This window comes from Neoarius graeffei, chromosome 18 (genome assembly GCF_027579695.1).
Source record: "Neoarius graeffei isolate fNeoGra1 chromosome 18, fNeoGra1.pri, whole genome shotgun sequence".
Classification (NCBI taxonomy): Eukaryota; Metazoa; Chordata; class Actinopteri; order Siluriformes; family Ariidae; genus Neoarius; species Neoarius graeffei.
Window position 1 is genome coordinate 47,635,141 of NC_083586.1, and position 24,643 is coordinate 47,659,783.

Below are 24,643 nucleotides of genomic sequence, written 5' to 3' on the forward strand. Positions count from 1 at the left end.
AAGAATCAAAATTGAGCGGCACGGTGGTGTAGTGGTTAGCGCTGTCGCCTCACAGCAAGAAGGTCCGGGTTCGAGCCCCGTGGTCGGCGAGGGCCTTTCTGTGTGGAGTTTGCATGTTCTCCCCGTGTCCGCGTGGGTTTCCTCCGGGTGCTCCGGTTTCCCCCACAGTCCAAAGACATGCAGGTTAGGTTAACTGGTGACTCTAAATTGACCGTAGGTGTGAATGTGAGTGTGAATGGTTGTCTGTGTCTATGTGTCAGCCCTGTGATGACCTGGCGACTTGTCCAGGGTGTACCCCGCCTTTCGCCCGTAGTCAGCTGGGATAGGCTCCAGCTTGCCTGCGACCCTGTAGAACAGGATGAAGCGGCTAGAGATAATGAGATGAGAAGAGAGATGTTTAGCTGTTATCTGTTATGGGGTTTCTTTATCCCTTCCATTTAGAAGAAGAAGAAGCCTTTATGTGTCACATGCACACTCAAGCACAGTGAAATTCATCCTCCGCATTTAACCCATCTGAAGCAGTGCACACACACAAGTGAGCAATGAGCAGCTATACTCCAGCACCCAGTGAGCAGTTGGGGGTTAGGTGCCTTGCTCAAGGGCACTTCAGCCCAACCTCAGCCCAAGGCCGCCCCATGTTAGCCTAACCTGCATGTCTTTGGACTGTGGGGGAAACCGGAGCACCCAGACGAAACCCACGCAGACACGGGGAGAACATGCAAACTCCACACAGAAAGGCCCCTGTTGACCGCTAGGCTTGAACCCAGAACTTTCTTGCAGTGAGGTGACAGTGCTAACCCCTACACCACCGTGCCGCCCATTTTATTTATTAATTTTTTCAAAATAAACAAACAATACAAATCATGATTTAAAACTTCAAATAATGTGCTGTTGTACTGTTTTGAGTACAAATACAGGTCAAAGATTCTTTATAAATCGTTGTTTTCGGTTTTAATTTCAATTTCAACATACCAGCCCAACTTTTTCCCCCGTGCTGCGGTTATATTACTCTTTCAAAGAAAAATAACATTAATTACACCAATACTGAAGATGAAAAATAACAACGATGTTGAAACACTGAATAAGCCAATGTGATTACTAAATCATAAAAAAAAATACAGTAAAAAAAAAAAATACATTCACTACTCCCTACAATAGGGAATTACTATATAGAGGACTATATAGTGAGCTCATTGGTAAAATGGAAAAACACTTTCGGACACTACTCCACCGCGCCGGTATTTACGTCATTACTGTTGCACAATTAAAACGTGCCGGATCAGTCGGCTGGTGGGTTTTCAAAATAATAAATACATGCATGTACTGTATTTTTGTGATAAATCCATATTATACTTAGCTTATAATTTCCCACATCAATAAACAGAAAGTACTTTGTGTCTGCTGCATCTTTCAGTTCTTTTAAATCAAGGCTGAATCCTTTCTTTCTTCTTCGCCGCTGCCTTTTATTAAATCAAATTGGAAGCTTTTGATTTGATTTCTTTCAGCACGACCGCAATGCATGATGGGATATATTGCTTGGTTAGTGACCATCGGTTGTACACTGCTTGTCATAATGCATTATGGGATACTTTGAGTGCACTCAAAGTATAAGTGTAAATCAGGGCTTTTCAAAGTGTGGGGCGCCAGAGTTCTTCCGGGGGGGGGGGGGGTTTAAACCAGAATAAGTTACTATTGCGGACATTTAGTGAACTTCGGCTAGCCTTTGCCAGAGACAAAATGGATCGATTTTTAGTACCTAAAGCTACAGTGAGTGAGGAGACAGCCTGGGCCAAGCAAAAAAAGAAGGAAGTATGACCACGATTATTTAGGGTGTATTCACACCTGGTCCCCTTTAAAGGAACCAGACTCAGTCCTCTTTAAGTGGACCAAAAAGTGCACCAACAGAAAAAGAACTCAGTTCTTTTTGTGTTCACACTGTGAATTTATTACAAAGAGGACTGGGTTCTCTTTCTGGTCCAGTTAAGCTTTGATGGGGCCTCAGTCCTCTTTCTGTTCACACCAGGTCCTCTAGAGCCCTCAGACCCCCAGTGCACGGAATTCTGGGTAATTTTCTCTTGAATCAAAATGTCTGCTGCCATGCTTGCCCTGCTGTATTCTTTGATCAAAATAGTGCGGATTAAGGAAAATAAATTTATATATATATATATATATATATATATATATATATATATATATATATAGTTATATTATTGTGGCCGACTCATCAGTCAGTAAGTTCAGAGAACTGTAAAGCGGCTGTGGTAAGTTGCAAAAGGAAGTTGAGTTTCCCTGCTACAGTCACGTGACCAACTACGGCAAACGAAGAAGGTTAAACTACAGTGAAAAAGGCGAAGTGAACCCGGTGCGCTTTTTGTTCACAATGCGCAGATTAGGCGAACCGTACCGTTGATTTTTAGCGAACCGTACTGAGACCACCTCCTGAGATGGTCTCAGTTCGGTTCGCTTTAAAGGGGTCTGGGTACTGTTGGAGTGTTCACATATGCGCAAAAAATGCTGAGCCATCGATCTGAGTTCGGTTAGATGGCTGAAAGGGACCAAGTGTGAAAACACCCTTAAAGTTTGGATTTTCATGGACTGGATGTGAAGATGCTCCACTGCCACAGTGTGTTGTCTGCCAAGAGGTGCTAGCTAACGATGCTATGAGATGTTTAAAATGTGTAAAACAAGATGTTTTAAAAAAAAAAGCACAGATGTTTAAAATGTGTAAAAAAAAATGTTTTCAAAAAGCACAGATGTTTAAAATGTGTAAAAGAAAAAAATAATGTGTACAACAACCATTTTTTTTAAATACGAATGGAACATTAAGTATAGCAACAACAAAAATTGTAAGGGGGGCGCTGTTGTTTATTTGCTCTCTGAGGGGGGGCTGACTCTCCCACACTTTGAAAACCCCTGGTGTAAATAATTCTCACTATACATTCGGACAGCACTACAAAATGGCGAATTCACTATATAGTCCACTATATAGTGAGTAGTGAATGATTTCGGACACAAGGATGGCACTGTTTTAAGCATTTGCTAACGTTTTGTTAGCTAACTATAGCTATTCAAGTTGATGAGGAATGATATGTATACGTTACAGGTCAAAAAATTTCAACCTAGGTTGTTTTTTTGTTTGTTTTTTGACCTGGGTTAAAGTTTTTTTGTTTTTTAACTTGGTTCATAATTTCTGACCGAGGTAAAATTTCGGATTATCTAAGATTCTTAAAAGGGATTTTCCATCGCTTCTTTTGTCTCTCTTCCTTCCATCCACTTCCTTTCTGTCTACACCTACTGAGTAGCTCCTCGTCTGTCTTTCTTGTCTACCTATTCTTATCTATCGAATTAGCATTTTTTTAAAAATATTTTTTCATATTTAACCTGGATTCAAACTCAGAACCTTCTGATTCTTAACCCAACACCTTAAATCACAAGACCAGCGACAGGTGCGATCGAACCAGCGATATATATTTTGAATTCATTAATGAATCCAGTCTGATTATGTCATCAAGTAGTTTAAAATACAAACTCTTCCCAAATCCTAACCCTAAACTGAACCCGAGATATACAGTATCAAGTCTCCCTAATACAAGTAGCAAATTATGAACTGGGTTAAAAATTCTAACCCAGGTTGAACTAGATAGAACTCGATGCCAACAGTGTCGATGGGGATGCTTCCGCCCGGTAGACTACACGCCTTATTAAGTTGTGATTTGGGGATGGACATTTGACCTCACAGTAATCGTGACCTGGTGAAATTCCTTGCATCAGCCTTGGAGATATTGTGTTCACAAGGCTTTCGGACAGACATTTGACCTCACAGTGACCTTGACCTTAGACCTTTTGATCTCAAAATCTAATCAGTTCATGTTTGTCCCAAAGCGCACAAACGGTGAAAGTTTGGTGGAATTTCTTTCATTAGCCTTTGAGATATCGCGTTCACAAGGTTTCGGGACGGACGGATGGACGCACGGACGGACGGATGCACGCACGGACAACCCGAAAACATGATGCCTCCTGCACCTTACAGTGGAAAAGGCATAAAAATTCCACCTGACCTCCAATTCTGACCTGCAACAGAGAACAAATTGCATGCACACAAGTCATAAAGAAAACTATTTAAAAAAAAAAAAAATTACCACATACATTCATAACCAGTTGGTGGACTGAAAACATTTCAAATTATGTGCTTGTGATCCTGAATTTGTACGATATTAAACTGGTAGCTATAAAACATTTATCTTGGTGATACAAAGCAAGACTATAGAAGCAAACGTGTTTTAGCTGACTAGCTTTTAGGATCAAGGGAAAACTGTGTTCATCTTGGTACCCAAAAAACAAGAATTTTCCCTTAAATTGATAAGCTCAAGTACACAGCAGTAAATAAATAAGTCGTTAGTAAGTAAACATAACTAGCTAGCTATGAAAATGATGAGCTACAATTAACAGCTATTTCATGAAATCGAGTCGTACATGAGCTGATCAGCGATAATCCATGTACGATGAGATTGAGTGGAATAATTGTTTTATTCTATCCACATTCACTGGATTTTGAGAAACGGAGCGTTTTCATTTTTTGCAAATTCGATAAACAATAAAAACTTGATACAAAACAGCCGACAAAGTCATTTCCGATTAGAATGTAAACAAACCAGCGAAATGAAAGTAGCGATTTGTGAAAAATGCGATAATAATAAAATAATAATTCTTGAAAAAAAAGGAAAAAAAAGATGCGTTCTTACCATCAAATACTTTTATTCCGTATTTTGTTGCTTTATTTTGTTTTTTTGGGTTTTGCTTTCGAGTGGAGTTTTTATTTCACCCTCGGTTGGTTCACCAACACACTCCGCCATTTTGTTTTTCTCTACTCACGGTATATGAGCTGATATCCTAGTAGTAGAGTAGCCAATCAGAGCGTGCGATTGCTCATATCCAGTGAATGTGGATAGAATAAAACGATATATCATGTGATGATGAATCGTGATACAAATTCATGATGATTCGAAGTGATGGTGATTTCACTGTTTTTCATCACTACGCTGCGTAATCTCCGCTACAAAGTGATGTCATGCCGCACGCGTTGATGTTGCTGTGTTGAGACAAGAGGTCTGGTCTCACTCTGTGCCAACGCATAGCTATTGATGTGTTAAAAATGAGAATATATTATATAGATATATATCCGATCCCTGATCGGGAGGCAATGCCCGATTCCGATCGAGTCTGAAACCATGTGATCGGGCCCGATTTCCGATCACGTGATCGGATCGGGACATCCCTAGGAAATAGTTGTTCTGTGATTGACTGTACAAATATTTAACAAGAAATCGGAGCTCTTTTTTTGTGTTTTTTTTTGTTTTTGTTTTTTTACAGACTGCTGAAAAATGAAGAAAAGAGAAGCAATCCTAGTTGTAGAGTAGCCAATCAATCAGAGCACGCGATTGCTCATATCCAGTGAATGTGGATAGAATAAAACGATATATCATGCGATGATGAATCGTGATACAAATTCATGATTCGAAGTGATGAAAAACAACGAAATCACGATCATCACTACGCTGCGTAATTTCTTAGTTTTTCCGAGCTGTAATTGCATTGTTCAGACAGCAGAGGGCACAATAACATATCGTAGCAAGAATGCACGTGACATGGCTTCACCCTCGGCAGAAGTAACACAGCTCTATTGCTCCAAAAAGGCACCAAAAAAAAAGGTAAAATGGGAAATGGTTGTTCTGTGACTGACTGTACAAATATTTAACAAGAAATCAGAGCTCTTCTTTTGTTTTGTTTTTTTACAGACTGCTGAAAAATGAAAAGAGAAGCAATCCTAGTAGTAGAGTAGCCAATCAGAGCACGCGATTGCTCATATCCAGTGAATGTGGATAGAATAAAAAGACATTAACCTTGGTGATATAAAGCAAGACGAAAGAAGCAGACATGTTTTAGCTGACTAACTTTTATGGTCAAGGGAAAACGGTGTACGCCTTGAGACCCAAAAACAAGAACTTTCCCTGAAATTGATAAGCCCAAGTTAGTTAGCTATAACGAGTCAAGAGATGACGTATGCCCCCGGCCCCCACTCCAAATTTTCCCCCCAAGTTGAATTGGTTGCCATGGAAAGATGGAAAAAAAGGGAAAAAAAAAAAATCACAGAAACCCCAAAATGCCAAAAGGCATGACTCCTCCAGTCGCTTAACATAACTGTCAGGTTTCATGAAAAAAAAAAAAAAATCCTAATAGTTTTTGAGTTATGCTCCGGAAACTCAAATGTTTATAGATGGACGGACAGACAGAGCATTCGCTATATCCCCCCTGCATTACATATAAAAATAATGAGCTACAATAAGGTGATCTTAGAGCTTCCATAGCCTCATCTACCTGGAAGTGTTGCTCCAGTAGCTGGATCTTTCCCTGCTCGGGACACTTCTTTAGCGAGCGCTCGACATACTGGAACAAGATCTCCACCATCTGTAACAAGATGAGAGGGACAAGTTTCCTTCTGTCTCACACACATCGATGCAACAAGCTTGCAATCCTGAGCTCACAAAAAGCTCATTATTGTAGATGACAATATTCTGAACGGTGTTATCACAGACTGGGGTTCAAGTCAAATTTCACAATGCATATTTAACCTGGTGTCTGCTGATATATTACCTCTAATCCTTCATTTAAGACTTCTCAATGCCAATTCACATGTACAATAAGACCAGATTGGCAGCGAAGACACACTTAAAACTCTGTCCGAAGTGAATCTGGGCCACTGAAAAGCACCGTCACTTCTGGTGTTTAAAAAAAAAAAAGCCTCGAACATGACTAACGGTCCGTGTACTTTTTCGTTCATTCATTATTCTATTTTGGAAGTCACATGAGAAATGAAAAAGGACTCGTTTATGAATTTTTACACTTGTGTATGACTTGTGAAATGGAATCCAGAGCCATGTTTTGATGTACCGTATTTTTCGGACTATAAGTCGCACTTTTTTTCATGGTTCGGCTAGCTATGCAACTTATACTCCGGTGCAACGTATATATGTTTTTTTTTTTTCACCGCGGAATAACTGGAGCTGATGCTGAGTCTGACGACAGCCACGCAGAAGAGGAGGAAACGGCGCTTCGTCTGCCGCTGGAGTTGGCCGAGTTGTTCAGAAGCGACACCGAGGATGAGGAATTCAATGGATTTGCTGATTTGGAGTGAAATCGCCAGCTTGATAAACTTGATTGACCTGTGTTTTATTATTAATGATAGGCCTATAGTTATTTAAATAAGTTATGTAATGATTTTAGGCAGTGCTTAATTTGTGAAGTGGGAGGTCCCGGAACGCAGGAGGTGGGTGGGTCCGGCGACTCAAAAAAAAAAAAAAAAGGTGGGGGGTGGTTTACTATAACTTTACGCACATGCGCTTATTGTGTGTGTAAAAAAAAAAAATATATCAGACATTATGATCTTAGAAAACGCTTTAGTGACGAACAGTTACAGACAGTAATATGTCGTGATATGTTATAAAATATTATTTTTATTAGGCTATATATTAAATTATATATTAAATTTATCTAAAATAACAGACTACTCGTATCACAACCGGTTTATTTCACCATTGGAGATCAGATCACACAAGACATGAGTTAAATTACTCTTTGTAAGGATTTAAGTAGGGGATTTAAAAGCGGTTGTTTTTTTTTCACTAGACGGTTGTCTTTGGAGATGATATACCTATAGCCTACTTGACCTCTGATTTAATGAAATAAAATTCGACAAAAATGAAGAATGACTCTCCTCGATGATGACTACAGCTTTAATAACACAGATGAAAGAGCCATGGGGCGATAATAAGCCCTACCGGTAAAAATATTCTAAAAGCAAACTGATTAATGCATCAGTAATAGGCTACTAATATTAGTTATAATAATAATATAGGCTATTAGTAATAACGATAGTGATAGTATTAAAGATAGTAGTAGATATTTAAAATAATCAGACTAGGCTACTTACAGGGCAAAGGGCGCGTTATCACTGCTCAGCTGTTCGTTTATTAAATAAACAATGCAGTCGCGCAGTAACCACGCGCCGCTTATCAGATACAATCACAGATTCTATGGATAGAATAACCCTTCAGAAAAGTGCGACTTATAGTCCGGTGCGACGTATATATGTTTTTTTCGTCTTCATAATGCATTTTTTGGCTGATGTGACTTAAACTCCGGAGCGACGTATAGTCTGGAAAATACGGTATTTTTAGTTACTGAAAATAAGTCACTGAACAGCAGAAAAAGCGAAAAAGCAATTTTGAAAAATGCCGTTCTGAATTGCGTTTTAGTTTATTTAGATCTTAGGTTTTGGGTGACCTGGAAGCCTAAGCTTGTGGGCGGGTTGGGAGCGTTATAGTTTGTTTATTCTCATCCGCATGACGTGGCGTCTTTGGAGGCATATTCCGACTTAATTTGCGAAATGTTGCGAAGGCATGCTACGCATGCAGATATTTCACAGCACCTCAAAGACATTGGCGGTCGATCTATCGACGTCGTCTGCTGTAAGTGAGACATGAGTGAGCGCGAGCCAGGCGGTGTAATTTACTTCCGGGTGAAATATAGGATCAGTCAAATGAAATTCAATCAAGGAATAAATGAATATTACAAAATAAGAAAACGATCAGAAATGTCCACTTTTCTAATAGTACTATTTGATGATGGCAATACATTTCGAAAACAAAATAGAGCCATTTCTGCTTGTATCGTTTTAAATAAAACACCGAGCTGCACCTAGCCTGGGAAATCCCATGCTGCTTTGCACAATCGTTCCGATCTGAAAAGACAGCATGGAAACTAAGGTCTAAAGGCTCGCCTGAGTTAGGGAGCCAATCAGAGAGTGGGGAGGGGTGGAAAGCCGGTGACGCGTACTACTCAACAAACGGAAGCTTGTAGTTTATTTGGGACTGTTTACGGATCACATTTAACATGGCGGCGAGCGATACGAACCAAACTTTCGATCAAGCTTTAGACACTGTTCTGAATAGCTTAGAGCGAAAAAAAAGAACAGCGTTTGGCGTTACAGTCTTTCTTCGTCGCTCTAACTACGTCATCGGGTACAACTGCCATGATTTGGCGTATACGTAGCCCATGGCCAATGATAGACATTCGCAACGTCCAATAAACGGCCGTTGACAATCGTAAACCACACCTCCCCTACGAGAAATTCAATAGGCGGATTCCAGACCATATTTCACTTGTGATATGGTCTGGTGTTAACCAGACTAAGCTGCACCCTTTTTTAAATTTCATCTTTCATTCCAAAATAGAATAATGAATGAATGAATGAAAGAAAAAGTACACGGACCCCTAACATAGACGCATATGAGACCTTTAATTTTTACAATGTCATTTCAGACCTACAGTACGGTGCAGAAGTCTTAGTCGCCCTATTTTTTTTTTCCATCCACACTTTATTATAGATTTTTATTTTATGACTTCTACATTATCGAGTCAAAACACTACAAAACCATTTTCGAGTTCCCAAGGTTCGGGTTTTTTTCTTCAGCACAACATTAAATGTTACAGAAGAAAAAAAGTTTGTATCTGAGCAGCATATTACATAAGAGACCTCTTTTCAGATGAAAAAAGGAAACATAATGAAGGCTGCTGGGTTTTAATACAAAATGAAGAAGCGAGCGTGACGGTCAAAGTGTCCAGAAGAACTGTGGCTGGTTCCGGAAGATGCTCAGTAAAACCTACAGCTCATTTCCTTATCAAACTGCACTCACTGTACCTCAGACTACTATTTTTTTAAAGCAAAGGGTCGTCTCACACCAAATACTGACTTTGTTTCATTTATTATGGCTTACTGCTTATAGTATTTTTTAATCTTGAAACATTTCATTGCGGGCGGCACGGTGGTGTAGTGGTTAGCGCTGTCGCTTCACAGCAAGAAGGTCCGGGTTCGAGCCCCGTGGCCGGCGAGGGCCTTTCTGTGCGGAGTTTGCATGTTCTCCCCGTGTCCGCGTGGGTTTCCTCCGGGTGCTCCGGTTTCCCCCACAGTCCAAAGACATGCAGGTTAGGTTAACTGGTGACTCTAAATTGACCGTAGGTGTGAATGTGAGTGTGAATGGTTGTCTGTGTCTATGTGTCAGCCCTGTGATAACCTGGCAACTTGTCCAGGGTGTACCCCGCCTTTCGCCCGTAGTCAGCTGGGATAGGCTCCAGCTTGCCTGCGACCCTGTAGAACAGGATAAAGCGGCTAGAGATAATGAGATGAGATGAGACATTTCATTGCATTATTTTTAAGCCATTTTTGGTCTACAGCACTTCTTTACATGTAAATTCAGGAGCAAGATCAATGTAATTCTCCTATTTTATATTAAACTTTGGTCAAATATCTGTCACATTTTGCGCAATTTTTTTTACCTTGCGCAATACCAGAAAAATTCAGTTGAAATCAAGCCATTTGAGGCGAATTGGTCCGCCTCTGAAAAAACTTGGCATTTGGATTTCCCGGCAAACATTGATTTTCGTGACGTCGCGTGCGAGACGCCTCCCTCTGCAGGCGCGAGCTTGCACGGTTTCAGTGCACAGCCTGTGTAGACCAAGCGCTCCCATTTCTCTCTCATTGTCCGGTCTTTTGGGAAACGATGAGTACTCATCCCATCAAGATTGGTGTTGCTACACCCTCCTACGATACATCTGTTAACCATTTTAATAATTACGCGATAACGTTGAAGAAATTTGCAGAAAACCACCAGGTCGTTTTCTCATAAACAAACCAGCGCTGACGTAGGATTCAGAGGGAGGCGTCCCGCACGCGACGTCACGAAAATCAGTGTTTGCTGGGAAATCCAAATGCCAAGTTTTTTCAGAGGCGGACCAATTCGCCTCAAATGGCTTGATTTCAACTGAATTTTTCTGGTATTGCGCAAGGTAAAAAAAAATTGCACAAAATGCAAAATGTTACAGATATTTGACCAAAGTTTAATATTAGGAGAATTACATTGATCTTGCTCCTGAATTTACCCATGATAGACACTTTAAGGTAGTGATGTCCGTGCATATTTTTGTAGTTTCTAAGACGTTATTTTCTTCATCTATCCGTGCGTGGATTTCAGTGAGTTTTTTCTTGATGGCAGTGACAACCAGTTCCCATCTGCTCCAGCTCTCTCCCTTCACACAATAGTGAACATCCTTAAAGGGCGTTAACAAGCAAAAACAAAGTCTTGGATGCTTTTAAAACTTAGCAGGCTGAGTCACTTGGCAGCCCGTCATTCAGCCACTCAAATCTTTTATGGCTAATTAGCGTTTTTCACATCTTTCAGTGCTTATACGTTATGGAGGGCGTTACCTTGTCAGCTACTACTCCCTTCCGCTTGGCAGGGTCGCCGAACAGACCTGGGACGTCCATCAAAACACAAAGAACACAGTGCGAGAGATTCAATCATCGTAAATTCCAAATGCGGCAACAACAAAACAGTCTAGAGCCATGATTCTGAAAGTGTGGTCAGTGATGCGTAGTCAGGGGGTCTGCGGTTTTCTATTTTTTTTTTTTTTTTAAACCACAGCCTACTATTATAAAAGTTATTATACCTATAAATAATGTAAACAGAAAATTAATTGCAATTTGAATCAAAATGCATTATAAAGGTAGCCTGGCAAGCCAGACTAAATGTGAATATTTAGTCTGGCCTCGATCCGTAGACATTTCCGACGGGTGTAGGAGGAACAACCCGCTGTCTTTCAAACTGTCTCTGTGCGTATAGGCCAACGCTCTGACCAATCAGCGCAACAGTGACTGTGACGTAGTCAGAGCGACAGAAAGCAGTGGGGGAGGCCTTGAAATAAATAATTTTTCAAAATGCGTATTAATTAATAAACAGGTTCTACATATTAAGAAGTTTGGAGATAATGACCACAAGTTTGGAGTCTGTACCACATACACTCTTATTTTTTCCAAGTGTTTTTCAAGGGTTTGCTTAAACTGTTTTTGAGAGTTTTTATTTAGTGGTGTTTGGTGAAATAATTTCCCTTAAATTTAAAATAACGGGAAAATAAGAAACAATCAAAAAGTAATGTTTCAAAGCTGTTTATTAATTCTTCGTACTGCACAAACTAGCCCCATCCTTTTGGCTACGAGCGGAGCCAGCTGGTAGATCAGACTTTTGCCATAGCCGGTCGGCAAAACAGCGAAAACGTCCTTCTTGAAAAGGAATGAGCGGAGAGCCTCTTCCTGCTCATGTTTCAACGAAAACTCCAAGTCTAATTCTTCTAAAACTGATTCCAAAGCGGAGTCAAACGCGCGCTGTTCACTAGCCGTAGCCATCTTTCCTGCTGTGCTTTCGCCAGCGTCGCGCAGCCTTGTCGTCACTCCTGCAAAAGCCCGCCCAAAGAATCCAAACAAAAACCTTGCGTTGTGATTGGCGGGCACGATTTGATGCCCGGGGTGTTTTTGTTTATATGGTGCGAGGCTAGACCCACTCGTAGGCAAAAATATTTTTGGCCGCTAGGCGGGTGGGTCTAGTTTACTAGGTTATTATAAAGGCAGAAAGTTTAGAAATTAGTTGGCGCCAATGAATAGCTAAAATATTACTGGGGGATTTTTTTTTTTGTGTGTGTGTGTGTGTGTGTGTGTGTGTGTGTGTGTGTGTGTGTGTGTGTGTCCATGATTTTTTTTTTTTTTTAAACAGTAAAAAGTTTGAGATACACTGGTCTAACCTGGCACTCACAATACACATCTCTCCAGCATTCGAAGGCTTTGATTGATAGCCATCCACTACTGAAATATAAATGTTAACTCACCCAGTACTGCTTTTGCTGTGCCTTCGTGGAAAGACCAGGCTAAAGAGAGCGCCTCTGTAAACTTCTCCTGCTTCAATAAATGATCGACGCGCTGCAAAGAAACTTGTGAATTATTACATAACTACAGAATTGTAGACAGACAGACAATCCCCCCCCCAAACATACACTACCTACCTCTCTCCAGTTTCTGAGGGTCATAATATGGACAGACTGCAGGAGACAAAACAAACATTATTAAGACATGACATAATAAGATGGTGTTTCGATTACATTCATTATGTCTTATATTAAATATAGTTAGTTTTTTTTTCTTTTTTATCAGACATCTAGATGTCTGATAAAAAAGAAAAAAAAAAACTAACTATAATAAGATGGTGTTTCAGTTGGACTGCAGCTAAAGCTTCGAGCAAATGTTTGCATACTCGTACTTTTTTTTTTTTAAGTCATGAAACCAGCAAGACACTGAATTCAAATTATTTACAGGTTTTAGATTTTAGTTTAATTTTTACGTAAACACAAAAGACTAAAATATTTCTGATACTTCTCATTGATGTTTTCATGCTTTTGTGCATTTCTTTGGGATGTGAATACTCAACGCTAGGTCAATATACAGCACCAGATAAAAGTTTGAACACACCTCCTAATTCACTGGTTTTGTGCTTGAAAGTTTGTGAATCCTTTAGAATTTTCTATATTTCTGCATAAATATGACCTAAAACATCATCAGATTTTCACACAAGTCCTAAAAGTAGATAAAGAGAACCCAGTTAAACAAATGAGACAAAAATATTATACTTGGTCATTTATTTATTGAGGAAAATGATCCAATATTACATATCTGTGAGTGCCAAAAGTATGTGAACCTTTGCTTTCAGTATCTGGTGTGACCCCCTTGTGCAGCAATAACTGCAACTAAACGTTTGCGGTAACTGTTGATCAGTCCTGCACACCGGCTTGGAGGAATTTTAGCCCATTCCTCCGTACAGAACAGCTTCAACTCTGGGATGTTGGTGGGTTTCCTCACATGAACTGCTCGCTTCAGGTCCTTCCACAACATTTCCATTGGATTAAGGTCAGGACTTTGACTTGGCCATTCCAAAACATTAACTTTATTCTTCTATAAACATTCTTTGGTAGAACGACTTGTGTGCTTAGGGGCGTTGTCTTGCTGCATGACCCGCCTTCTCTTGAGATTCAGCTCATGAACAGATGTCCTGACATTTTCCTTTAGAATTCGCTGGTATAATTCAGAATTCATTGTTCCATCAAGGATGGCAAGCCATCCTGGCCCAGATGCAGCAAAACAGGCCCAAACCATGATACTACCACCACCATGTTTCACAGATGGGATAAGGTTCTTATGCTGGAATGCAGTGTTTTCCTTTCTCCAAACGTAACGCTTCTCATTTAAACCAAAAAGTTCTATTTTGGTCTCATCCGTCCACAAAACATTTTCCCAATAGCCTTCTGTCCACGTGATCTTTAGCAAACTGCAGATGAGCAGCAATGTTCTTTTTGGAGAGCAGTGGCTTTCTCCTTGCAACCCTGCCACGCACACCACCGTTGTTCAGTGTTCTCCTGATGGTGGACTCATGAACATTAACATTAGCCAAATGTGAGAGACGCCTTCAGTTGCTTAGAAGTTACCCTGGGGTCCTTTGTGACTTTGCCAACTATTACACGCCTTGCTCTTGGAGTGATCTTTGTTGGTCGATCACTCCTGGGGAGGGTAACAATGGTCTTGAATTTCCTCCATTTGTACACAATCTGTCTGACTGTGGATTGGTGGAGTCCAAACTCTTTAGAGATGGTTTTGTAACCTTTTCCAGCCTGATGAGCATCAACAACACTTTTTCTGAGGTCCTCAGAAATCTCCTTTGTTCGTGCCATGATACACTTCCACAAACATGTGTTGTGAAGATCAGACTTTGATAGATCCCTGTTCTTTAAATAAAACAGGGTGCCCACTCACACCTGATTGTCATCCCATTGACTGAAAACACCTGACTCGAATTTCACCTTCAGATTAACTGCTAATCCTAGAGGTTCACATACTTTTGCCACTCACGGATATGTAATATTGGATCATTTTCATCAATAAATAAATGACCGAGTATAATATTTTTGTCTCATTTGTTTAACTGGGTTCTCTTTATCTACTTTTAGGACTTGTGTGAAAATCTGGTGATGTTTTAGGTCATATTTATGCAGAAATATAGAACATTCAAAAGGGCTCACAAACTTTCAAGCACCACTGTATTAATTTAAAGTCACGTCATGTCTTAAAGTAATGATGGATGTCATTTCTCTTTACTTAGTTGAGCGGTTCTTGATGTAATATGGATTACTACAATTGTGGTGTTGAATTCTGTATTTTTATTATTTACTATTTACTGTTCGATCTCAAACGCATTAAAAAGGCAAGGAACTCATCCATTAATTAACTTTTGACGAGGCACACCTGTTAATTGAAAAGCATTCCAGGTGACTCCCTCGTGAAGCTGGTTAAGATAAACGCCAATAGCGTGTAAAACGTCATCAAGGGAAACGAAAGTGGATACGTTGAAGAAAAAAAAATGTTGTTTCATGTTTTAAATAACACTTTTTTGTTCACCACATAATTCCTTATATGCTCCGTACATTATTTGATAGTTTTGATGTCTTCAGTATTGTTCTGCAATGTAGAAAACAAGCAGTCAAAATACAGAAAAACCTCTGAATGAGTAGGGGTGTACAAACTTTTGACTGGTTCTGAAGATCAGTGTCTAACTTGCTATGAAATGGTAATACGACGTTGATTTTAATTTATTATACTGACCGTTTGTGACTTAGGAACTAATTAAAAAAGTTTTTAATATCCAATTATATTTAGTTTTTCAATATACCTGTGCAAACCACCCAAGCATCACCTTCAGTATATTCACTAGAAATACTGCTTTATAAAAAGGTGAGTATTTTCTGCATTTTATGGCTTGTAACGGCTGATTTCCTCATTTCCACAGACTCTTAATGACTGCAAGCTGCTTAAGGGCTTCAACTTTTCATGCCCTAGGTCTTAATAGGACTTAAGAAAGCCAACCTTAATGAGACATTCTAATACATTACAAGGACAACTGCTGACACAGAGTGTAATGTTTAAATGGGATTTTAAACGGAACACAACATTCACCCGTCTGATCGCTCCGACAGCGCAGACCTCCACGAACGACGATAGTCGACTCTTCGATAATATCCAAGTCTGAACCCGCAACCACTTGTTTGTTTCACATTTTGAAACCAACATCCTCAAAAGCTCCATGACGACTGTTTTCTGGACTACGTTTGAGCAACTCGCTTATGCGTGTCCCCCAGAGGGTTAGTGGGACCCGCGAATATGGATTGTGATTTGAAGTCATCATATTTCTACATTGGCTATGTTTTATCACTCGTCCTGGGTATGACTTTAAACTGCAACCGGTGGTGAGTCTCAGGTCCGAGAGGACTTGAGTATACATAGTTTGCACATGACGTCACAGAGTCGGGGATTCCCTAGTGGCGGCCATCTTGTGGGTCAAGCTTACCGTACGGGTCACTGAGCACACATTGTAACGCGCGAGTACAAAGTCTTCAAAAGAACCCAAGCAGGCTATTTAAAGCTAGCAATGGTGCACACCTGTTGTATTCACGGCTGTCGTAATAGGTCAGATGATGACGTCAAGCGGAGCTTTTATGGAATTCCCACTGTACGGGAGCACGAAGGCGAGCAAACAAAGAAACTCAGCATACAAAGGAGAAATCTATGGCTTGCGAGAATCAACCGCAAGGATTATCAGCCTTCCAAACACAGCAAAGTCTGCTCCGATCATTTTATAAGTGGTAAGTTGTTTAAATAAACAATCAATTGTGTTTAAGTTTGTTTTTGGAAACCAAAACATCGTGTAAACAATCTCTGGAGAATGCCTAACTGGAACCGCTGAGTCTACGTTTACATTGTACACTGACATGGTACTGTAATACCACTAATGGATGTAAAATTTGTCTTAAATCAACTCGATATTATACACACACATATATTTATATGCAGTGTTGAGAGCTCTAAAATTCCAATGTTTACATACCTTGGCTGTAATTAGGACACGACTGTCACTTGTTTTTATATGGCGGACTTCGCGGACCCAGCCACAGACAAAATAATTGTATGACTCCAGCGACTTGTATGCTTTGAGGTCGTCAAGTGTGTAGGCACTTTTACTATTCACGAAATAGTTCACAATATCAGGGTACGATATGGATGGCAGCCCTGCATAGTCACTTGAAAATGCATCTTTGTCCACTTCGTAGGGGTCAATTCCCCCAATCAAGGCCAGTTTGGCTGCATACCGTTGTCGTGAGATGTCGTCTAATGTATCCATATACTTCTGTTTGCTTGATTTTGCCGACATTGATCTTTATTTTAGAAAACTGACTATATAACTTCATAAATTCGTCTGAGATAACGTAGCCGGTAATGGCGATGGTCCATTTTGTTTGACCCACAAGATGGCGGCTGGAGGGCGTTCCCCGGAATGCCGTGACGTTAGTGAAAACTATGTATTGGGGAAAGTGGAGTTACCACTTAATCACCATTGCTCCCAGGTCCGCTCTGACTTGGATTGGTAGCACCTGCCTGGGTTCCAGATATGGGTTAAACACTGCATCACCAATAAGGCGCTGGCAACAGGGCGCTTTTCGGTGCAATGTGGCAGATGAACCCAACAGGGTCGATGGCATGCAGAAGAGTCACTCAAATGGCCAACAGATGGCATCACTCGGCAAGTCAGTCGTCACTGTGGGGCAATTTCCACACCCGTCAGGTCTGTGGCACTTTTGTGCACCACTTGGCATCAGGTCTTGAGGTCCAGAGAGACAACACCAATGGGGGCACGACATCGTTTGTCTTACCTTACTGTGCAAGGCGCTTCATTAGGAGAGGAGCTCTGGTGCGGGCCTCGCGGCCCATCTCCGTTTCTGCGCATCCTAATGAAGCAGTCATCATCGCTAGCGATGGACAGCTGACGACGATGTTTTATCACCACTGAACTTTACTGCCATCTACTGGATTTTAAGATGTATGGCATTGTTGAGTGCAGGCTTCCACCAAGGAAACCAAATTTCATATCTCACAACGTTAGCGAAAGTGAAACTAAATCCATGGATTCACACGATGACTCGGATCCATTCAAAATTTTTATAGGTTCTTCCTTGGTCCATGCTACACCCTTCCACCAAGTTTCATGGAATTAAGGTTGGTAGGTTTTGTGCAATCCTGCTTCGAGGCAGAGAAACAAACTGGACTGAAAACATCACCTCTTTGGCAGCAGTAATGAAAATGGTTCAGGTAGGGTACAGACTGCTATGAGGAACCTACTTCAGAGTTGGTGTGTTTAATTACAAGGCAAACCAAGAAGAAGTGGCAACAGAAACCCTGTTCCAATGTGGCATGTCCTGTTAAACAGTTATAAAATATTTAACAGTTATTCCATGAAACCGAGTCGGACATGAGCTGATAGCCAACGAGGTGCGTAGCGCTGTGTTGGCTATAATCCATGTACGATGAGATTGAGTGGAATAACTGTTTTATTCTATCCACATTCACTGGATTTTGAGAAACGGAGCATTTTTATTTTTTGCAGATTCGATAAATAAAAACTTTATAAAAAACGTCTAAACAAACCGGCGAAATGACAGGAACAATTTGTGAAAAATGCTATAATAATAATAATAAATTATTGAAAAATAAAAGAAGATACAGTGGTGCTTGAAAGTTTGTGAACCCTTTTGAATTTTTATTCAAACGGGGAGAACATGCAAACTCCGCACAGAAAGGCCCTCACCGGCCACGGGGCTCGAACCCGGACCTTCTTGCTGTGAGGCGACAGCGCTAACCACTACACCACCGTGCCGCCCCATCAAATACTTTCATTCCATATTTTGTTGCTTTTTTTTTTTTTGAGGTTTTGTTTTCGAGTAGAGTTTTTATTTCGTCCTCCGACGTTTGAGCAACACGCTCCACCATTTTGTTTTTCTCTATTCATGGTATATGAGCTGATATCCTAGTAGTAGAGTAGCCAATCAGAGTGAAATTTCTCACATCCAGTGAATGTGGCTAGAATAAATTGTGGTATTCAACATCCACAATATAATATCATTACCTCCCGTGTGTTCCTGTGTCATTTAGGATGAGGGTGCCTATATACCGTAGGGACCATTACTTGGGTGACAAATTGGAAGACACATCGCAAGTGCGTCACCGAAGATCGAAAAACATGAACTGTAATGGTGCTCAAATGTTATTCTTCAATCAGGGTCAATGGAGTAGCTTCAATACAACATTGCAATCATATTGCATACTGTGATAAAGCAATTAGGTTGAGCAATCATGACACAATACAAGTGCTTGTCTACATTTTCTACACTGTACATTCTGATTACAGTGACCCACTAACACTTTAATAAGAAACACCGTTTCCTTCCCTAGCTCACTCCCTCTCTCACTCCCTCTCAGGTAAACTGGCAGTTCGCAGACGGCGCCAAGGCGAACAGACCTTGATGAATATTCACACGATTCACATTATGCGTGCTGTCGAATTAGCATAATTGCAGTGGCGTGTGCCAAAAGCTCAGCGAGACGTGATGAAGGAGTCAGCCAGAAACCACAGCCTTCACCCTTCATTTAGCTTGGATTTTCTACTTACTACACACACACACACACACAATCTGTACACAGGCTTTACGTACAAAACATCATAATAAACAAAATGATAAGAAACAAAAGGGGCACTTAATGAGTGTCGGTGTTAAAACCCACATAATGGACGTGATTATCAGTTAAATTGTCTTGTTTTGGAGTTCTGTTGTGCTTTTTGCCATACTTTTGTTCCCAGGTAGAAGATCTGACCACTGTAGCTGCACACAGACTGATAACATGCCTTCTCTCCCACCAAAGCCTGCGGAATGAAAAGAGCACATTTTGTTTATACAGATGATACGGCCACGCCACTCATTTACCACAGATTCCATCCAAAATCTGATTCCCAACTAATATGTGTATCACGCTTGTCTTGTCTAAGGGCATACCGTAGTAACACAATGCATGGTTGTCTTGGACCATGCCCAAGTACAACTGTCCCCCTTCCCCCCCTTCCATTTGCGTTTAACGCCCTGGGCCTGAGTCCACTTGCATCATCCCAATGCAATTTCCCATGCTGAAGAAAAGCGTTCTCGCATAACACAAAAACCATGACTGTTTTTACTTATTTTCTTTTTTGAAGGCGTGACACATGGCCCTCACACATGCTGGACAGATTCATCGATTATCTGTGCCTTTCAGTAAATCATCATGCATGTAATGATATTTCATGGTTTTTTCGTTTCCGGTTGAAAGCACGTCGTGCGCATTCTGGCTGCCGCTTCTCACCGGAGCTTTTTATTTTATTTTCTCTGTCTCTCTTTTTTTTTGTTATGTTTGTGGAGTTTGATGTTTGTTATTGTTCGAGTGTTTTTGTCCACCGGTTGTGCTGTAGCTCCAGACCCAGTTTTGGGCGTCGGTTCCCTCCAGGCCTTGGTTTGCTGTGGCTGATGCCTGTGCTCCTCGCTATGGACTGCAGTGAGCTCGTTGCTCATTTTAACATCGTGGTTGGGACGTCGTGGCTCAGGTGGCTAAGGCGCCATACCATAAATCCGGGGACCCGAGTTCGATTCCGACCCGAGGTCATTTCCCGATCCCTCCCCGTCTCTCTTTCCCGCTCATTGCCTGTCCTGTCTCGACACTGTCCTATCCAATAAAGGTGAAAAAAAGCCCAAAAAAAATCTTTAAAAAAAAAACATCGTGGTTGTCCAGCGCTCTGTGCTTTAGTGCTTGGCGTGGTGTTCCGAGCAATGTTGCTCGGTGGCGTCGCAGCAGCTGTGCAGTTGGTTTGGGATGTACCGGCGCTCTGCGTGGCGGTGCTGCTGTGCTTGTTTTGTGGACCCATGGTGTGGTGTTCCAAGTGATGTTGCCCAGCGGCGTCGTGTCGCGGCAGCTGTGCGGGACTTGTTTTCGTGCACCTTTTGGTGGGACTGTGGCTGCTACACCATTGGAATGACATCCTGGCCTCTATTTGGTGGACTTTTTTTTTTTGTTCCCTATAATTGTAAAGCGACCTTGGGTTTTAAGAAAGGCGCTATATAAATTGAACTTATTATTATATTTTGTGCGATGATAAATCGCGATACAAATTTATGACAATTATAAAATTAATCACAAATATTATCAGGCTGCATTATCTCTTAATTTCTCCCAGTGGTAACTGCGCTGTTTAGACAGCACAGGGCGGAATAATAGAACAGCGGGAATGCATGTGACTTCACCGTAGGCGGAAGGAACACAGCTCTAACGCCATGAAAAACAACAAGAGAGCTGTTGTGCGATTGACTGTACATATAGATTTAACGAGAAATCAGAGCTCAGTTTTTCCAGACTGCTGAAAGATAGTTCATAGGCTTTTATATTTTAATTTTAGTTAATAGGTGATTATATTTTACTCCAACCTTTACAAATGTGGGCAAATAATTATTTTTGGGTTATTAAGAAAATGAAATGAGCTTTCTTTTTTTTTTAATTTAACAAAAGGAATTTTGAAGTTGATAAACAATAGGAAAATAAATGTTACTTTTTTTTTGGTAATAAAATTTTCTTCATTTAATTTTTTTTTTTTTTAAATATCGTGAGAAAATCAAATCATGAACTGAATCTTATGAATCAAACTGAATCATGAATTGGGTGAATGCCTACTGCAGGTAAGAAAATTTCTATGGACGCAGCTGACGTTCAACGAGGAATTTGCAGCTTTACTCACCGACTACAATTTGCGTTCAAGATTAAGGTGAGAACCAGACAGGTTATTAACCCAAATACTGACGAATGAATTGAAATATGCTGGTGCTCATCAGAGTGTCTGGGTTCTATGCTTGGGCACAGTTAGTGATCACACGAGATGTATACCATCAATTGAAGGATATACAGCGAAGGAGGCGTGGCCTCTGTGTCCCAGTCAAAAACACATGACCTCGGTGTCACACAGCATTCCATCATACTACAGTTTGTCTTTAATAACTACTTCATGACATCATTAACACTTACACTATAGCTTAATGTTCCAGATATAATCATTTCGGATGTCCGTATTACAGCCATAATTAAATCCAGAGCCGATAAAACTCCCCGTGACAGAAGCATTGACCCTGGCTTTACTCACCAGGGCCTGGCTGACGTTGCCCCCTGTAGCAAGCGATTTAAAATGGCTGCTGTTGTAGACGAGTTGCACCTCGGCCAAGTCCAGACTTTCCAGCTCCTCCTGACTGGGCCGGTCCAGCACGTGCAGCTTCTCTGCGCTGTCCAGCAACACCAGGGTGCGAGGATTCAGCCACTAAGGGAGACAGAACAAGACTCAAGTTCAACAAATACAGAAAAACAGATTTTTTTTGTTGTTGTTAATTTGTTGCCTGTCTGTTTGCTGCAATTTACATGAATGTTGAAATATTTTAGGTTGAATTTCCATAAAAATGTGCATAAAATATGGACAAAATTTTATAAAAAAAAGCAGTGTTGTAGTTGAGTCACTAAGGCTACGTTCACACTGCAGGCTGAAGTGACTCAAATCCGATCTTTTCGCCCATATGTGACCTGTATCCGATCTTTTATTGACAATACGAACGACACAGATCCGATTTTTTCAAATCCGACCCAGGCCGTTTGGATATGTGGTCCTAATTCCGATTCCTATCCGCTCTTTTCATATGCGACTTCAGTCTGAACCGCCAGGTCGCATTCATCCGACTTACACGTCATCAACAAGCCACAAACGTCACTATTCTGCGCTGAAGTAGGCGGCAGGTCTCTCAAAAAAAGTTACAACAACATGGCGCATAATCACGGGCGCAGATAGAGGGTGGGACGGGTGGGATTTGTCCCACCCAGATTTAAATTCACTTCGTTCGGTCCCCCCCACTTATAGGGAGGAAAAAACGTCTATGCTGTCTTTCTTTGCATAAGGCAAACCTCACGGAAAAATCAAAAGACTAATTACCATTCAGTTTATTGAGGTGCACAGCAGTACATACATAGTTGCAACAACTCACATAAAACAAAGACTGATATTCGGTTGGTTGAGCTGCGCAGACTGCACAGGTTGCGAGCTCGAGCTTGGTTGCTATGGTAACCCACAACAAGTTTGACAGGCATATCGGGGTTGGTTTGCTGGCAGCTTTGTCCCCCCCAGTTTTTTGTCCCCCCAGTTCAAAAAACATATCTGCGCCTCTGCGCATGACATCAATGCGAGGGACGCTTCGGGCTGTGAAGGTTCTGAATCTTCTCAATGGAAGGACGCAGAGGTTAGGGAGCTGATTTCCATTTGGGGGGATGCAGCTATTCAAGCTAGATTGGATGAGTCATACCGCAACCGGGCGGTTTTACTTCCGTAAACACTGGCCATGCTCACTGCGTGTGACGTCGTCGTATCCTGCAATGCGCATGCGGAACACTTTTAGGTCGCTTTTCGTTCATACTGAGGATCACATACAAGTCGCATATATTTGTTAATGTGAACAACCTCACAAAAAAATCGGATTTCACAAAAAAATCGGAATTGAGCATTAAGCCTTGCAGTGTGAACGTAGCGTAAAACTCGAATCCGAGTCCAGTCTCAAGTCCCCAGTGTTCAAGTCCGAGTCAAGTCCAAATCATTAAAAAAAATTTCGAGCCGAGTCCAAGACTCCAACCGCACCATTTGACGATGGCTGTTTTAGCGCCATTAACGTTAGTTTGTTCCTGAACATGCCGTATGAACAGGTGAATGTGCTTCTCTTTATCAGAGAGTGTAAAGTATTCTGTCAGAGATGGTTGGGAGACGGATGTAAGCGCAGAAGGTGTGTTTATTAATACAAGTGAAGACGGTAAACAATCCAGAATGGCAGGCAAAATCGTAAAACAGTGAAACAGTCAACAGGTCGAGCAAGACACAAACAGGCTATCGTAGACTCGGCAGAATCAAAGACGAGAAACAGGAAACCAACCAAGGAAATAAGGCTCGGTAATGTGTCAGCAACGCAACTCAATACTTCGCAAAGTAAGTGTGTTTTCACAGTTTTTATATCGGCGTACTGATTGCGCTTTAATCCTGCGCAGGTGCCAGTCGTTTACGGTGCGTGCGCACACGAGTGTCTACTTGGCGCCTGCGCGCTGTCCAGAGCGCACCCCAGAGTTTATCTGATGCACATGCCAAGGTGCGCAGGTGTGACACTCTTGCATGAAATTAGGACAAAAATTAATGTAGATATAAATATCTTATGCCAAATTATGATGGCATGTTACAAAAAAAAAAGAAAGAAAAAAATCCAAGTCCTCATCTCCAATTTACGAGTCCGAATGCAGTTAATGCATGAGTCCGAGTCATCAGTCCTTAAAATTAGGGCACGAGTCGGACTCGAGCACTACAAGACTATGTTCAGACTGCAACCTGAAACGACCCATATCCGATTTGTTGTGAAATCCGATTTTTTTGTTAAGCCGTTCACATAACCAATTATATGAGACTTGTATGCGATCTCCAATATGAACGGAAAACGACCCAAAAGTGTCCCGCATGCGCAAATTGACACGTAATAAGCACATCTACGTAATACGTAAACAAAAAAAGCGCACTCTTCAAGTTTGCAAGTAAAGCACGGAGATGAGGTGAGACCTGACGATGTGGTTTTTGTGGTGGCGGCGGAACTCACACAATAATCTGATTAATGTGGGCAGCAGACTAATGAGACCGAAGGTGTCAAATTACTGGAAATTTCCAGAACAATCTTATAATCTTGTAATACAGGA

The 24,643-nt window shown here is 41.1% G+C and overlaps 1 protein-coding gene across 1 annotated transcript in view; it reads right to left on the minus strand.

Annotated features, from left to right (window-relative positions):
* The window catches only part of vps8 (VPS8 subunit of CORVET complex), a 414,958-nt gene that overhangs the window by 321,432 nt on the left and 68,883 nt on the right, over positions 1-24,643 (minus strand). The window contains exons 14-19 of the mRNA XM_060898945.1: positions 22,026-22,196; positions 19,662-19,736; positions 12,946-12,981; positions 12,772-12,862; positions 11,321-11,367; positions 6,376-6,465 (exon numbers count right to left, since the gene is read on the minus strand). Of these exons, the coding sequence (XP_060754928.1) occupies positions 6,376-6,465; positions 11,321-11,367; positions 12,772-12,862; positions 12,946-12,981; positions 19,662-19,736; positions 22,026-22,196 (510 nt within the window). The remainder of the gene's footprint in view (positions 1-6,375; positions 6,466-11,320; positions 11,368-12,771; positions 12,863-12,945; positions 12,982-19,661; positions 19,737-22,025; positions 22,197-24,643) is intronic.